Source organism: Castor canadensis, chromosome 2 (assembly GCF_047511655.1).
Source record: "Castor canadensis chromosome 2, mCasCan1.hap1v2, whole genome shotgun sequence".
NCBI classification, from domain to species: domain Eukaryota; kingdom Metazoa; phylum Chordata; class Mammalia; order Rodentia; family Castoridae; genus Castor; species Castor canadensis.
Window position 1 is genome coordinate 12,707,305 of NC_133387.1, and position 16,877 is coordinate 12,724,181.

At 39.3% G+C, this 16,877-nt stretch overlaps 1 protein-coding gene and 1 long non-coding RNA gene across 3 annotated transcripts in view; one reads left to right on the forward strand and one right to left on the reverse strand.

Moving 5' to 3' along the window:
- LOC141419184 (uncharacterized) overlaps positions 1–16,877 on the forward strand; it is a 133,212-nt gene that overhangs the window by 26,998 nt on the left and 89,337 nt on the right. The window lies entirely within an intron of this gene.
- Positions 8,822–9,793, reverse strand: Tas2r40 (taste 2 receptor member 40). Its single transcript, XM_020181107.2, has one exon. It carries the CDS (start codon positions 9,791–9,793, stop codon positions 8,822–8,824), a length of 972 nt encoding a protein of 323 aa, XP_020036696.1.

Here is a 16,877-nt window from a genome sequence, read left to right on the forward strand (position 1 = left end):
TAAGATGACTAGTTCTCTTCATTGCCCATTTAAGATGATTTACTATTCTTTACATCCTGCTTAAATTAGTCTCATGCCAGACGCAAAAACCTAAGGCATTTTTCCAGTAACACTAAAGAAACTAAGTTAAACTAAGTAAAATTCCTTAAGTGGTTCTAATACTCCTAGAGCCTTATACATGTATCTAAATGTCATAAAATTGTTTATAGCGTTAAAAGGGTGTACATGCAAGCAGCTATAGCTCTTTTATCTAAGATACTTTCTAATAAGGTCTTTGATATTTCTGCTCTTTACTACAGATGCTAAAAGGTCTATCCTTTAGGCCTGATGTTTTAATAGTTCGGTCAACATTCAGGATCAACATCCCAACAAAAAACCCTTGTGGTTGGGTGGATGATGTCTGACATTGATTTGATAAACATCGTTTTATATATATAATATATATATAACATATATATAATTGAGCATCAAAACAGGGGCTATTTAAAATTCCTAACACTGCCTTCCCTTAACCATTGGAAAATTTAGGGTTTTTTATTGAAAGTACTGTATTGACAGTACTGACAACCACTAACTTGTTACTTTACCTAACTAAAATTCAAGGTTTAAGTTGTAATTAGCCATGTTTACTTTAAGTTTTGTCATTACAGTTCTGATCCTTCAAAAACATTTACAGGCAAGCCCATGAAAAATGACTCTGACAAGTGCTTATCCATCAACCAGGGTAGAAATTCTTAAGTATTGGGTCGTTTTGTATTTTCCTTGTAAAACTTTGTAACTGTTACCTACTAACACTTTACAGCAATTTAAAGCACTCAGCACATCCCCATGGGACAAGCAATTACATTAATTAAATTAATTAAGCCCAGACTAAGAGCCACTTTTTTTATATGTATATAAATCTCTTTCTTGCTTAATTTGGCCAAAAAGTTTGCCTTGGCACTAACTTCTGATCCACTTGAGTCTCCCTCCTCTGCGGGACAGAATCTGGCTTTCTGGGAGCACTCCTGCACCAAGGGACAGAACTGCCAAACTGGCAAAATCTTCAGAGATGGCTATTCAGAGGAACAGTTTAAGAGGACGCAACCCCTGAGTGGTCAGTGTCCCCCAACTTCTCAGAGGAACAAGTGGCATTTAGCCACCGGAGACAACTCAAAAGGACTGCACAAATGAGGGGACTTCTCCAGATCCAGATGCAGTCAATTATGCCAGCCCTCTAAAAGCAACCAAAGCAGAGAGTTTTTAAAAAGTGGGGCTCTTACACATGTGTGTTAATATCTAAGCCTTCTAGGCTTTCAGCAAAAGGCAAACTCATGTCTCTGACCAAGGCCTTCCATTTAAACAAAGGCAATACAACTTTCAAAGTTATCTAACTTCTGCTTAAGGAGGCAGTGAGCCTTCTTTCTGAACAGAACTGACTCATTGATGTTTACTCTCTAATTGGACTCACACCTGGTCCCTGGTACACCTGGCCCCTAATGTAGTCAGCCTTTAACTACAATCCAAAATACAGGGCTATCCAAGAGTTAAAAATAGCTACAGGTATAAACACCTATAGGTAAAGTAAACAAAACTCCCTGTCACTTTTCAGAATTACTTTGTCCTTCCTGCTACACCTGGGCAGGGCTCCTTCTGATGCTCCTCTCAGGGTTAAATGTTCAGGTCATGCCTTCTAAATCAGATTTATCTCATCCAGAATAAAAGCCTTTAGGATCCAAATCATGAGGCAACAAGGCTATTGAGCTCTACAAATGAATGAGATCTTCATAAGCAACACAGATCACCAGGAGAAACCTTAACTATGTTGGATTAACAATAATTCAGACACCTTGTGTCCAAATGAATTCCAAGGGAAAGAAATAGGAGAGACAACTTCCTTTTACAGATAGGGTCTGCTGCCCCTTGTTAGCTCAAAGCAGACCCCCCAAAAATAATTGTTTGGAATTTTGTCTCTCAGGGGGAGTTTGAGGCAGGCTAGAAGTAGGAGAAGTTTGGGGATCATACAGGTTGCCTGGGGATGGGCCAGACCACCCTCACCTGGCTGGGAACTGCGCATTCCTTCCCCACTTGTTCATTGGGTGGGAACCTCCTGGGCCTGCCTTCCTATGAGGTAGTGTAGATTTTAAAGGAACCTGAAAAAGAAAAGCACTCTCTCTCTCTGCCAGTGGACTCCACCTGCACCCACTGAGCCCCCTTCTTCTTCCTTTCCTCACCTGTCGGAACAGGTGACTCTCCTTTTCTCAATAAAGCTATTCTACCTCATCCCATCCATGTGCTCTGCTTGGATTTTCCATTTGGAGCACAAAAACCAGGATCTTGATCCCAGACTGCACCAGTGCTTTTAACAGAAGAAGTCAAACACTTGGGAGATGTTCCTGTGGGTGAAATTCAAACTGTCACTGGAGGAAGAAACAACCAATCAGTGAAATCCCATGTAAAGTCTATAAAAAGTCAGTTTCAACCCCATATAGGCACAGCAGTGAGGGCTAGCTTTGCCTATCTGCCCACCATTTTCCTTTCTTCTAATAGTGTCCTAATAAATCTGTACTTTCTCTTACTCTCCCATCTTGGTAAATTCTTTTATCAATCTGCAACTTTGAAATCCATGGCATTTTCCTTTTTTGTGTCTGTAGGACTCACCTTTGGTTTTATCTCTTCTTGATATTTCCACATATTCAACAAGTGCAAATAAATGCTCCCCACTTTTACCTCTGGTGCCATTGCTTGCTAGGGTCTGCTCGAGTGAAGAGGGCCTCTTGATAGGTTCACAGTCAGTGAAAGGGTTGGGGGTGAGGACCAAGCCATGGCCCTATTATCTTCAATTTCAGCATATGATGTAAAATTCCGCTTCTCTCATCTATATGCCCACAGAACCCCTCTGGCAGAAGTTCCATTTCTCCAGAGGAGCTAGGTTATGCTGTGATGAAAAGGAAGAGAGAGGCTACAGAGTCTTGTACAGACCAACCTTTGGGTGACTAGTTTGACTTTTCCAAGGCATTTTCTGGGCCTTTGAATCCAAAGTTGAGCAATTTTTTTCTCAGTGCATTTATGTGTAAAGTGTGAATTTTGGGTGCTGCTATTCCACTGAGAATCATATACCACCTCTCTTCCCAATGAACATTTCTATTACTCTTGGTCCCAGCTGCATGGAGGTTTGTAATCTTATCATCCAGCAACTGGTTTGAATAAATGATGGATTCATTTGCAGTTTCTCAAGGCTCTGGGCAGGAAATGCAAATGGAAGCTTTCCCTAAGATGGGATGAGTGTAATGGGACCTTTTTTTATTTTGCATTCTTGGTCTCTGATGAGGATCTCTGAAGATGCTCAGTGGAAAATGCCTTTTTTTCTCAGGCCTGCTCTAAATGGCCCAGTAAGAATAAGAAACAAGCATTCTGCCCTGAGTTTCCCCCTCCCCATGGTGAAGGAGATAAAAAGAGGATGGTCAGAACTTTAAAACCTTTATTTTGGAGGTTAGAAGTTTTAATTGTCAGTTGTTTAAGAGCCATCTGGGCTAAGTGTGCTTAGTGTGTGTGACGTCCTGGGTTCAGTCCTTTGCACTACACGCACACGCGCACACACACACAAAATCCCTGACTCCTCCACTGAATATTTCCCACATTGTAATTTAATCAATTTTTCCTTCCCAGTCTGTGTGCTTGCTCCTTGAGGGTGAATTTTTATTGACTTTAACTTTGGATTAATGAATACATTTTTGTAGACTAAATACCGGCACCAAACTTTGTGTGGTGGTTTACGGTTTATTATACCCTTATACATTATTTCCTTTGAGCCTCCCAGCAACCCTTTGAAGTAGATGTTATTGTTACCAGATAAGGGTGAGGGGGTTCCTTCAGCTCCCCTGTTTCCATGCAAAATCACAGATACTTGAGATGCACATGTGAAAAGAATTTCAAGATGTCTTACAACAGGGAGTCATACAAGGTGAGGGTTTTGTCAAGGATTTAGTTTAGTGTAACAGGATAAATTAAGGAGAAGTGAGGAAAAAAAGGGAGAAACATTTCCTGATTCCCATGCAGGAAATGAGAGCAGACTCAAAGTGGCAGTTCATATTTGTAATCTTTATACTTTCTGAGCTGGGAGAATACACAGGGTCAAGTGGTCACCGTGTTTATCAACCCATAATCATTAGATAGTGGTTTTGGGTGGCTAAGATAAGTGCTGTTTATTACTTTAAAACACAGGTGTGTGATTTAGACCTAGAGAAAGCAGAGGGACAATAAGGCGTTTTCAGGACTCCTTTTGCTAGACATGCCTTTCATTCTTTCTGTCCCTCCACAGAGGACACTTGCCATTTCTTGACATTTCAAAGAGAAAGGCAGATGCAGATAGCCCCTTTGTGACTCCCTGTTCTTGTAACTTAACATCTAAAAGGAGGCTGGGGGGTGGGCTAGCTGCTATGGCTTTTTAGTTTTTACTTCCTCATTCCAATGTCTGAATATGGCCCTTTTTAATATTTATTAAAAATAATATAATTTCCCTCTCTTTTCATCTGTGTCACATAATTATACAATAAGCTAACTTGTTACTTAGTCATCTGAAAAGAACATAAAAATGCAAGCCTTGCTGATGCATGGATGACATGCGCAGGAATTTCAGGTGCTCAGGGTTCTTGAGCCTACTCTGAGAATGAAAGCAAAGGCAGACTCCAACAGCAGAGGTCAGAAAGATTTTATCTGTAGAGAGGAGAAGAGAAAGAATGCATATTGGGGAATGCAGGGGGACCTGGAAACTGGCGATCCTGGTGATCCCATGAGTGGGTTGGTTGGGGATTGGGTTTTATAGCCTTTTTTGCATTGCCTGAGAGCAGAGATGTCTCTCGGGTACAGACAGAGGTTTCCTGGGAAGGAGAGGTGTCTCCTTGACGACTTATCACCTTTTGGGACCTCCTGCAGTCTGTCCTTCAGGAACTGAAGTCTTCAGGTCACCTGCCCTCCATTTTCCACCTACCTACAGATAGATAAACTGCTGCTGATCCCATGACCACCTTCTGCCCAAGTCTATGGGACTGTAGAGGCCTTACCCTACATGTATCTGTCTGAGTCTGGGTAGGCTGTGTCCTTTCTCTCGTCTGGCCTACTTTGAATGCCCTCATTCTAGACACTGCCTCTTAGCCTCAATTCCTTTCTTTTTACAATAGGAAGCACTAACATGTATTGACAACTTAGTCTGGACCAGACACTGTGATATACACTTCATTTCATTCATCTCTTAGAATGAGGTTATGCTAGGAGATAGATTTTTATTATGATTCCCATTTTGTAGATACAATAATACACCTTCTACTGTGAGGTTCTTCTCTGGAGGTCTGCTCACTGCTGAGCCACACTTAATCTCTTTGGATTGTCTTTAAAACCACATTTCTTTTTTTTTGAAGATTTTATTTTACCACATTTCTTTTATTTTCTTCTGAAGAAACAGAGAGAATGGAACATTCACGACACTTTCTTTAAAAAAGTAAGAAAAATCAAAAGAGAGACAAGACAGAATATTAAAACAAATCTGTTTTCCCCCATGGAAGTTGATTGACAAGTTAGCATCCAGACATGGGGAGCACCTTTGTAATGTCACACCCCAAACTGGGAAGTGTCCCACCCAGAAATGTTCCTAAATGGTTTTGGGAGACCTTTGTTTTGCTGTGCACAAAAATAATCCTCAATGGCCTGGTCCAGAACTGTCAGTAGAGAGCTTCTCTCAAACTGAGACTGACCAAGAATGACTTCAACACTCAACACTTTGCACCTTCTCTTTCATGGTTTCTTCTGCTCCAACCCCTCACTCCACATATTTCCTGCCCTTTCTGGGCTATATTCCGGGTTCAAGAACACTTCCATTCTCCTTCTAGAAACAGAAACTTCTGTTGGTTGAATGTGCTATCTCTTCCCAGAGGATACCTGGGAATTTCTCTGAAACTTTTGCCTGTCTGACAGTAGGCAACTCCTCCCAGGTTTAAAAGAGGGTGCAGTGAGCTCCTATAGCCTTCAGCCTTTCTGTCCTCCCTTCTGATTTCTGCTTCCTGAGTATGTAACAAATTTTCACTCCTCTCAACTTTCCTGTAAAGATTTCACCTCTCTCCAGAGGGAATGTGGAAACTGAGTCATATGGGAGGGTTCCCTTTTGCAGTGTCTCTTTTTATCCTTTCTATCCACAATCGCTTCTGATTCCTGCCCTTGGTTTCCCGCTTTCCTCCTCTGGTGCAAGACTTGTTTTAGGTGGATTGAATGTACAATTTATTTTCCCTTATGTTTATATCCTGGGATCTCAAAGTAAAGGACACATGAGAGAATAAGAAAAGAGATTTCCTTTAGAGTAAACTCAAAGACAAGCAGAAACCACAGTGGAATTTTAGCAGACACTGAGGGAGTTGGAAGGGGAAGATGATATTGGGTTGTGGGACAACCTGGTATCCTCAAGTCACAGACTAAGGGGTACCAATCTAGTCCTCACTTGTGGAAAATTGGCCAGGTGTGATGGAGGAAAAAGCAAACCCTCTGCTGCTGTGCTGGGCCTTCTAGATTGGAATTCCTCAACAACCAAAATCCCCTTAGCTTCCCCACATGGTTTATAAATATTGAGAGTAACTTTGTGGGTACAGAAATCCTTCACACTGTTACTGTCCACCTCACCCTGGGGACTGATGAAAAGGATCATGTAGAGTTTGCAAGGTGGTCCAGCAAAGATATGGGAACAATAGCTAGTCAGGCTTTGCATTCACGTTATTTAGTCCAGCAGAGTGCAATTTTTGTTTTCATTTAGGACTTCTGTTGAAAACCAGCTGATTTGAAGACTTAGCATTTCTGGATATTCAGTTCAGCTTTAAGGCTTTATGAAAAAGAAGAAAGAAAATTGGAACATTCATCTAGTTGGAGGCAGGGCAACATACAGCATGGCAATATACAGCATTGAAAGGATGTTATTCTTGAAGCTGTCTACTTGCTGCCTTGACTCTTGCAAACAATGAGATGATTTTTCTCCATAGTAAGCACAGAGAGAGGTTATCCATTTTGTTATCTCATTGTGGTTCATATTAATGTAATGACAACTTCAAATCAACTTTTGTTATCTATTCCCCATCATTCATTAGAGTGTACTCAGTGAGTATGGGTGTCTTTTTTTTTTTTCTTAACTACAATGTATTATACTTGTAGGGAGCTTGCCTAGTGTGTGTAGAGCATTGGATTCAATCCCCAGCACTATAAAAATAGTAATAAATTACAAAACTTAAATGTAGATTCTAAAAGTTTCATTAAAAAGGAACTTACTAAAAACACAACACAACAATATACTTCAGGTTTTTGTGTGAGGGAGGTTGACCTGGGGGATTTGATGGTTTGTTTTAAATTTTCTCTCTCATACTCATTAAATTTACAGTGAGACTTTAAAAAAATGTATTATTTGGGGAAAAAAATGTTTCTCTAGTCTTCAGGAGTTAGAACGAAACTTCAGAATCTAGTTTGTCTTATTGTAACAATAATACTAACCTTAAAGAGTCACATAAATAATGTATCACTCAAGATAACTACCAAAACTGTATATTTCATAAATATTTTGCTTCTAATTAAATAAATTCCAAGCTGTTTGAACTATAAAAGGTTATACATGATGTATATGATTGAATGAATATATGTATATAATTTTTTTTTACAGTTCATAAGTATAAGGAATTCTCTCTGCAACATGTGTGTGAGCCAGGACCTCAGAATTTAGTTTTTGCTACCAACCTCTGATTTTCTTTCTTTTTTTTGTTGGGACTAGGAACTCAGGGCCTCATGCTTGCTAGACATGTACTCTCCCACTTGAGCCACTCTGCCAGCCCTTTTTTGTGTTAGGAATTTTTGAGAAAGGCTTTTGTGAACTATTTGCCCAGAAGGAAGCAAGAACTGGTAAAACAAGAGGTGCAGGTGCTACTGCATTGCCACAGAGTTGAGTGCTAAGCAAAATAGACGCCTACTTGCTGTGGCCACTTTCTGCTTCCTGCTCATTTCCCTCTTTTTCCTTCATTCTTCTCTTCTCGTGTTATTGTCCTCCTCCATTTGGTCCACATTCATTGACCGGCCACTTCTCTCCCTGTTACTCTCTGCTTATTTGACTCTAAAGAACTCCTCTACATTATTGGTCTTTACACACTCTCACTTTTTCATCACTATCTTTGGAAATTCCTATAATTTGGATGGCATTTTATCACTCCACTAATAGTACACATGGCTTCTGTTTAGCCTCTTTCTTCACACTTCACTTGCTCTGGGTCTGCAGCACTTAATGATTTTGTCCAGCACTTACTAATTTTCTTTCCTGAAAACTCCCCAACCCCCCTTTTTTGTAGGACTTCTGTCTTTCTCTCCCTCAGGAACTGCATGCTGTGCTTCTTATAGGCCTTCTTTGCCCTAAGTATTTATTAGTACGGTGTCCAGAGTTAGGATGGCCATATAATTTTTCACCCAAAAATATCCTTGAGAATTAAAGGGTGCTCAACTGGCAACAGACAATAAGCAGAGCTTGTCCCAGGCAAATTGAGACATATGGTCCATAAGACTCAGGGGGTAGGGACAGTGGAGAAGAGCTTGGGGCCAGATACAAATGAGCCTAGTTCAAGGAGCTTTCTTAAATCCATCTTCAAATTGCTTAGCTACTTCTGCTTAGAATCTCAAGTTAAAGTCAGCTTCGCATTCTTGAAAGAATCCAGTTACCTGAGAAAGGTGTCATGGCAGATTTGGGAGAGAAAAATGAGTGAAGAAAAAAAGTCTAGGTAAGGAAAAGTCAGAGCTGTTTGACCCAGATATTGTAATACTCCCTGGGTTCCAGTCATTGGGCCTGTCCTTTAAAGTAAAGATGAACTTGGTGCTGAAACCTTATCCAGGCTCTTCTCAGCCCAGGGTTTCTCAAGATTAAATGCACTGAGTGGCCAGCTGGGTAGGCAATCATGACAAATGTGCACAATATGTTCCAGAAACTGTAGGTATCAAAGATGCTTGACAAAGAAATAAATTGAGCAAGTGCATTGATAATGTAGAGAATGAGAGAGTAGCTGGTAGATTTGATGGCCCCCAAGTGGGCCTCCATACTGGGGTCCCTGGAGCCTGTGGCATTGTTTTCCATGTTCTGAGTGTGTCTCTTGAGAGAGAAGATCAATAGAGTAGCTGCCAGGATGAACATGGTTAGAGGAACAAGGACCCCCATGTAATACAGAAAAGCCAGGCTGATCAGATTGGTCTCAGAGATGTACTTCTTCTCAGTGGAGTTAGAGAAAGGGACAGGAATGGAAGTATTCACATATGCATTGAAGATGTCTCTAGAGAAGAGAGTGCTCAAGTAGAAGGAAACAAATATTGACAGACTCACAAGCTGAGGCATCAGCTCTATGATTTTCCTCTTCATCATAAAGAACAAAGGGTGAGTAAAGTTTGCAATTTTAAGACAGTAGAAGACATTAAGCCAGGCAGCAAACCAGAGGTTGGAATAGTTCAGAAACACAGTGACAGCTTTGAATATTATATATATTGTCTTTTGGTTATAAGGGACTCTGAATAGCAGACTGTAAATAATTTCCAGTATTATCCAAATCTGTAGTAAGATCCTGGAAAAACTCAGCATCAGCATAAGGCAGTCACCACTGGGGAGTCTTTTCTCTCTAAACCACTCAGCTCCATATATGGCTGTGATGAAGCAATTCCCAATGATGCCAATGAGGCACTCCATTCCACAGAGTACCAAGGCAAAACCAGTTTTAAACTTGGAAGCATCTTTGTCTGTGGCACCTGTTGTCACTATCGCCATTCTTTCTGACTTGGACTTTCAGGTTCTACACCAAGAATTAGAAACTTCTGTGCAATCCTCGAACACTTCACTCAATGTTATCCTCATTTTTCCCCTTCTGTTAATGGCTATTTTCAATTTTTCTTCATTTGCTTGTCACATGATTGCAAGTTAGAGGCTTGTCATGCAAATGATGAAAGGATCCAGTTACTGGCTTTGTCTTCATTTTCATAAAGACCTATTTGGGGCTTTCAGGAGCTCATTGGTAGACTTTTGCAATGGATGTCTACTACAGCACCTTCATACCTTACTTAAGCACGTATTCACCCGATAGGACAAGAATCTCAAGTTAGGAAGCTCAGTGTTCCATGGCCTTTTTACTTACCTTACAACACCCATGTTTCTTATTACATTACTTGTTAAAACACATACTGCTCCTTGTATCTGCCTTTTCCTGCTTCCTTTCTCTTCTCTCTTATTGTGGGAGTGGTTTTTACTCCTATGGTTATCATGTGTGTGAATAAGACCTTCTCATTAGCTCATGCACAAACATCTTTTACTTACTACCAACTTTCTTCCAGAAAGGCCATCTGTCCTCAAACAGTACACAGAAAAGCCAAAACTGGATGCCATTTAGGTTAATTAGAGACAAGAAAGTCTCCATAGACCCAATATTTATTATGTGTGTGTTAGTTACAATTTACTAAGATCTATGTGAGTATTTCAGTCCAGAATCAGGTAGAGTTAGCCTGGGAAGGCTTTGAAGTGCAATGCTGAGAACATAGTGTTGAAGTTGGGAAATGTGACCAAATGCTGTGACTCAAAATCCAGTTTCTCTCTTCTTAACTCTGACTTATGAATCAGAATGAGTTCTGGAGCACTTTAGACATCAGTATTTATTCTAAATCTACCAAATCAGAATTTGGGAAAGACTTTTCTTAAAAAATTAGATTTGGCAATATTTGTTCTGCATGGTGAATTGGTTGAAGCTGGGTAGTAACTGCTCATTTTAAACAAGGTAAATACTTTTCTGTTTGCTGTGTCTCCTAATTCCTGATACCTTCTTTACACTCAAGCTTGGTGCCAGCTTTCATTTGCTTGTGTGCCTGCCCTGTTGTATGGTGGTAGATGATAAAAATGGATTTCCCCACCCACAAATTAATTTCATTTAAAGTAAAGAAGTTGGATATTTATTATTATAATATTGTGTAGCCAGGCATGATGGTGTGTGTATCTGTAATCTCAGCACTTGGGAGGCTAAGGCAGGAGGATCTCAAACTCCAGGCCACTCTGGATTCTGTCTCAAAAATTGTATCACATTATTAAATCACATTTGGATGAAAATAGCACCAGACAAAGCCATGTATTGCAAAGTTGATGAAACATTGTTTGGAGAAATAACTCATGTAAACATAGAGACTTGTACTGAAGAAATAACTCATGTAAACATAGAGACTTTTATAAGAATGCACATAGCAGCCTTACTTATCAGAGCTAGAAACTGGAGACAGATTGATGGACAAGTTCTGCATTTCCTGTAAGAGGCTCACTTTTTCTGTTAAGTCTTTTTAATGGAGGAGTATAGTATTTGTCAGCAACCTTCACATATTCTAAAGAACCAAATTTATCTTTTTGCTTATTTTGTCCCAACTTATATAAGTTTATAATAAATAACATCTCTCCAAATTTCTTGCATATAGCTGTTGGTTTACATTTTTTCTAGTGACATTTTTGTTGTTTTCAATGACGTTTTTCTCTGGTTTTAAGAGGTGAGAGCAGAAGGGGATGGTGGGCAGGATCTGTCTGCAGTCTCAGAGACATGAGAAAGAGGGTAGGGAAGGGAACAGTCGGCTGGGGATGGACGCCTGTCTAGACTGCCAAATCATAGTGTCATACTTACAGCGATGCTGGGCCAATTAATTTTTTAGCTCCTGATACTTTCTCATTTGGGGAGCTGGAATGGAGGTGGTTTGAAATGTGTTCTCTAAAGTTCATGTATTGGAAATTTAATCCTCAATGTTCTCAATGTGTTGAGAACTTTAAGAGATGATTAGGGCATGAGGGCAGAGCCCTCATAAATGAAATCTTGTCATTATCCTTTGTCTGTCATAAAAGTGAGTTCAGCACCTTCTTGATCACTCTTGCCTTTCTGCCTTCTGGTACGGAATGAGGCAGCCATAAGGCTTTGCCAGATGAAACCTGCTTAACCTTGCACTTCCCAGACTACAGAACTGTAAGAAACAAATTTTTGTTTTTTATAAATTACCCCATCTGTGGTATTTTGTTATAACAGCACAGAACAGACTGAGAGAGGCATCTGAGCCCGGCATCTCTACTTCAGAGAAGATTTCATGGGGGAACTAAAATCAAAGGTTTCAAATTCTTGGCTGTTAGGATCAAAGGCTTTGGTCCAGGTGTAGGATAGAACAGATTTGGAAGAATATGTGATTAGGGGGGTCATTTTTCTATCACTTGTCTCTCTACAACCACACAGACTAGAAAATGTTTTTCAAGTTGTAGAGGGATGGAGAAGAGGAGACAGGTAGGAGCTAGAGAAGAGGAGGATCTCTGCGGAAAGGGCCTATGCCTTGGCCCACTCCTTATGCTGCATGGGGGTGTCAAAGGCAGACAGGGTTGAAAGACAGCCCTAAAACTCCCTCTTGGGAAAGGTACTAAACCCTCATCATGCCAAAACAAAGAGTTTGGAAATCTGTTGAGTGACTTGGTGGATTCCAAAGGGACCTAGTGGTTATATCAAGGAGACTCTGCAAGTTGCATTCAGATACAGTGCACACCCTTCAGTTTAAGCCAATGTCAGGACAGAAGAATGGCCATTGAATAGACTTCACACTCTACCATCATACTGAGTGTCTGTGGGATCCCTGAGGATCACACAAGGATACCCACCTGAAGGAGGGGAGAAAGGAGAAATCCTGAGCAAATTCAGTGAGGATGATGTTTAGGCCTGCTATGGCTGAGAAAACATTAAAGCATGTTTAGTTTATGGAGCAGGATCATCTCAGTAAGGTGGATAAACGTAGTAAGTATTCAGCTCTGTGCTAGTGAATCTCTTTTTCCCATCCCATAGTGATATCTTAAGTAGATTTCATATTTTTTAGTTTTGTTTGGTTATCAATACTCCTGTTCATTTTCATATTTGGTTTAAATCTTATTTTCTCCTTTTCCCTTGTCTCAGTTTGAGCTGAGATCCTATCTGCTTGGATTGGTTGGGAACAGCGTAGGCTCTGTGACACCCATCTCTCTCTCTTCAAGACTTGGCTGGTATGGAGAAGAAAGGAAGCAGAATCTCATCTTTTTATTTTACCCACTGCTGTTGTCAATGTGCTCTTCTGGGTTGCTGCTGCTTCTCTGGCTAACACCATCTGGCCTTCCAAGCCTTCTGGGTGCCAGGCATCCATGTGTTGTTGGCTGCCTTGTGAGAGCATGTGTGAGTGCTTCAGGAGGCTCTGCAATAACTCCCCACTCTGCTCCTTGTAACTTCAGTAGTCCTCTCCTTTTTTTCTTTCCCTATTTTTTTTATATGAGTAGACTTAGGAGGAGGGTTGACATTGGAATGATGGCTGATTGCAGGAGGGTTGGTACTACAGCTTTGTTAATAAGCTTTTCAGCTGGCATCTGGCCTTAGTTATTGGTTCCTTTCTTTCAGTTAATCTTCCTCAACCCTATCTAATACTGGCATTGTCTAAATTGCCTAAAGTGCTCTTAAAAAACATCCATAACCCTATACAACCCCCAGAGATTCTGAATAGATGTCCTAGAGAAAAACTGAGCATTGAGATTTTCAAATCTCTCTATTTTCATTCTTATATAGAGCTTGTGGGTTGGTGGGGATGGGTGTTTCAGTCTTTTAAGGGAACTTACTGTTTTGTTTTATGATGCAAGCTTTAGGGTCAATTCTGAAATGACAGGAAAAGTGGCTTTCAGGATCCTTTCCTTGTGGAAATGACTCAATGAGTTTTTGGAGAACACTGAGACGCTATGTCCTTCTTTCAGGTGGAAGGAGACTAAATCAAGACGTTGAATTACAGAAAAAATTAGAATACTTTTCAAAACAGAGTTTGTTGTGGCTTGTGGAATCATATCTACTATATAATGTTAGAAAAGCAACAAATTTCTTGGATGCACATCTCTATGAAAGTAGAAAAAGGAAGATAAATCAAGAAGGTCATATGTTCTTCTTTGTAAATGAAAGAACATTTGTATATGCTTATTTGGCAAAGGATGTAATGAAAGAAGACAGCCTAGAGGTCATTATGAAACAAACCACTGTAGAAACAAAGACCAGAGACATGGAAAAAGTGTGTGATCAAAACCTAATGTGCTGAAAAGAGAATTGAAATGTCAACAAGGCTTTATCTTCATTGTTTATAAAATAAGCAGTTTTATATTTAAGTGAAAAATCTACCTGGGGCATCAAATTCTTCATAGATAGCAAGTTGTAGAAGAGTGTCTACTGAATGAAGGGGAAACTGTGTCCTGAAAAAATATAAGCACGCACAAATGTAAACGTGACCAGAAATGCTTCTGCTCAATGCAGTGGAAATATGGTTAAGGAATTCAAAGAAAAGTTACACAAAAGTTAAAATGGTGGCTTTTGCTACTGCAGCTGATCAGGATGCATACTTAGCAATACTTAGACATAGCAATTAGCTGTATTTATTCACTGTGGGGTGGAGAGTTATATGACTGACAATATTTTGGATACTGTGCCCATGACAGATAAGACACCGGGAAGTAATTCAGAAATTAATTTTTGCAAAGAGAGGAATCTTTTGAATAATTGAATGTAGAAGATTTGTGTGTTTGTGCAATGCTGCTCTTGGGGAGGATGACGTTAATATTGGACTTATCATAAAACTTAAGTTTCATGTGACAGATTATGTAAGGACACAGGCTTTGCATGTACTCATTTGCATTATTCAACAGCCTTTGCTTTCTGCTACAAGTTAAAAATGGAAGATGCCACGGACACAGTGCTTACCACTTGAGCTGGATTTCCTTGTGGGGCTGGAGGCACAAGGTGCTGATGAATTGGACACATAGCACTGCAGTCTGCTCACTGCACAGAGGGTGTGTGGCTTAGTCACAGCAGAATACAAAGGAGCGTTGTTGAACTGCTGAAAGAAACAACTTCTCACATCATCTAAGGAAAAAAAATTCCTTACTTATGCTAAGCAGTAAAGATTGTTATCATATAATTGGCTCCTTGAGTGGACAAACACTTTGAACACTTTCCCCAAAAGGCATCCACAAGTAGTTATAAGACATTATGTGGGAATGTGCTTGGCATAGCATAATTTAGTCCTTTTTTTGTGTTAGGATAAGTTTCTAGAAAGGTATGTGCTGGCCTAATCCCATGATGAAAATTGTGATACACTGAAAAGTGACTTCCCCAAATAGCTTATCGATTTCAGATTTTGTGAAGGTATCTTCCTGTTGTTGAGACCCTGATCAATTCTTACCATACTGTGAAGGATGATTCATGGTGTGATATACTGGGCAATTTAGTACAGTGATATTTGAAGGCTAAGTGCTAATGACTGTGCTAAGATTCATATTTGAGAGTACCTATGCTTTTGAACAGTTCTTTTCCATTGTTAAACAGTAAAGTAAAATTAAATATCCTCCTAGTTAATGGCTCCTAACCAAGTCTGAATTTTGTGTTTACGTTACAACTTGACACAAGATTTAACATGACACGTTGGTGCAAAAGTAAGATTTCTGGCTCTGAATCAAAAGTTAGCAAATTGTAAAAGAAAATGTTAAAAATTATATTTTTAACTTTTTTCAAGTTTGAATTTTGGATACAATCTTTATATGTATACACTTATATATTGTGTGGTTATTTTCCAAGCAGTTGGTTTGTTTTCTGTAACGTGTGCCATGTTCGCCCATAGCGCTTTATGTCCTTGCTTTCTGTAGACCTGGAGTCTTCAGTTACATCTCCATTGAATGCCATCAGCAAATTATGTGATAGCTTTAAATCTTAGTTAACAGTTTTCACCACAAGATGGAGCTGATGAATTCCTCTCAGAAAATGGAAGTATTCCTTGGTTCGTCCGCTAGTGAGCAGTCACACTCTTTGTTTCTAAATAGGAGCCTCTATGGAAACCTTTGAAAAAGATTTTTCTATTTTAGGCAGTTAGCTAAGAGTTTTACCAACTCACTTTTAGGGGAGATCTCTAGTTCTTTGTCCTCATGGTCAAATTTATGTCTCTAAATCAAGTATCTTTTTAATAAACAGATGGGTTGTATTTATTTTTGAAAGATAAGTTGCAAATAAAAATTCCTGAAATGCACTGATTTTAGATAACTACACAGCATGTTTCTAAAGAATGCAGGTATCACTATAGTAAAATAATAGTATTTCAACTGGTCTGACAGTTGAACTCTCCATTTAGAGGTGAGTGAACTAAGAAAGAAGAGAATTATCTAATGTCATATACCTGTTGAGGTCATCATTGGCATATCAAACAATGAATCTTGGATAGTCTTTTTATACTTGCATTTGACTTTCTATTGACATTCTTTGCTGGTTTTCTCTTTACCAAGGGGTAGTTACTTGCCTGATTATGCTCTTCTCATCCAATTCAGGAAATAGCCATGAAATCTCATTTAGGCACCGTGTTCAAGAATATTTTTTGTTCTAAATAGATTAAGTATAGATACATCCAATGGTCATTGTTTTTCAACAAAAATGGATTCTCTATTCATTAATTCACTCAATGAATATTTAGTAGGTACCTACTATACCACCAAAGATAAATAGTAAATGAGGAAAGTTTCCATTTTCATAAAATGTGCAGTTTAGTTTGTGTGTGGGAGGGATGGGAATGAGGGCATTTGGGAAGGACTGATAATAACAATTTAAGTTGATAATAAGAATCATAAAATAAAGTATTGATTTTCAACAAAGGTGCTATGACTATTCAATGAGAAGGAAGAATCTTCAAAAATGTTTCTGAAATAATTGAGTATCCATATCAAAAGAATGAAATTAGACCTGGATCTCACCTAACATATAAAAATTAAACCAAACTGATCAAACACTTAAACACTTGAGGATTTAGGTGTAAATATTTGT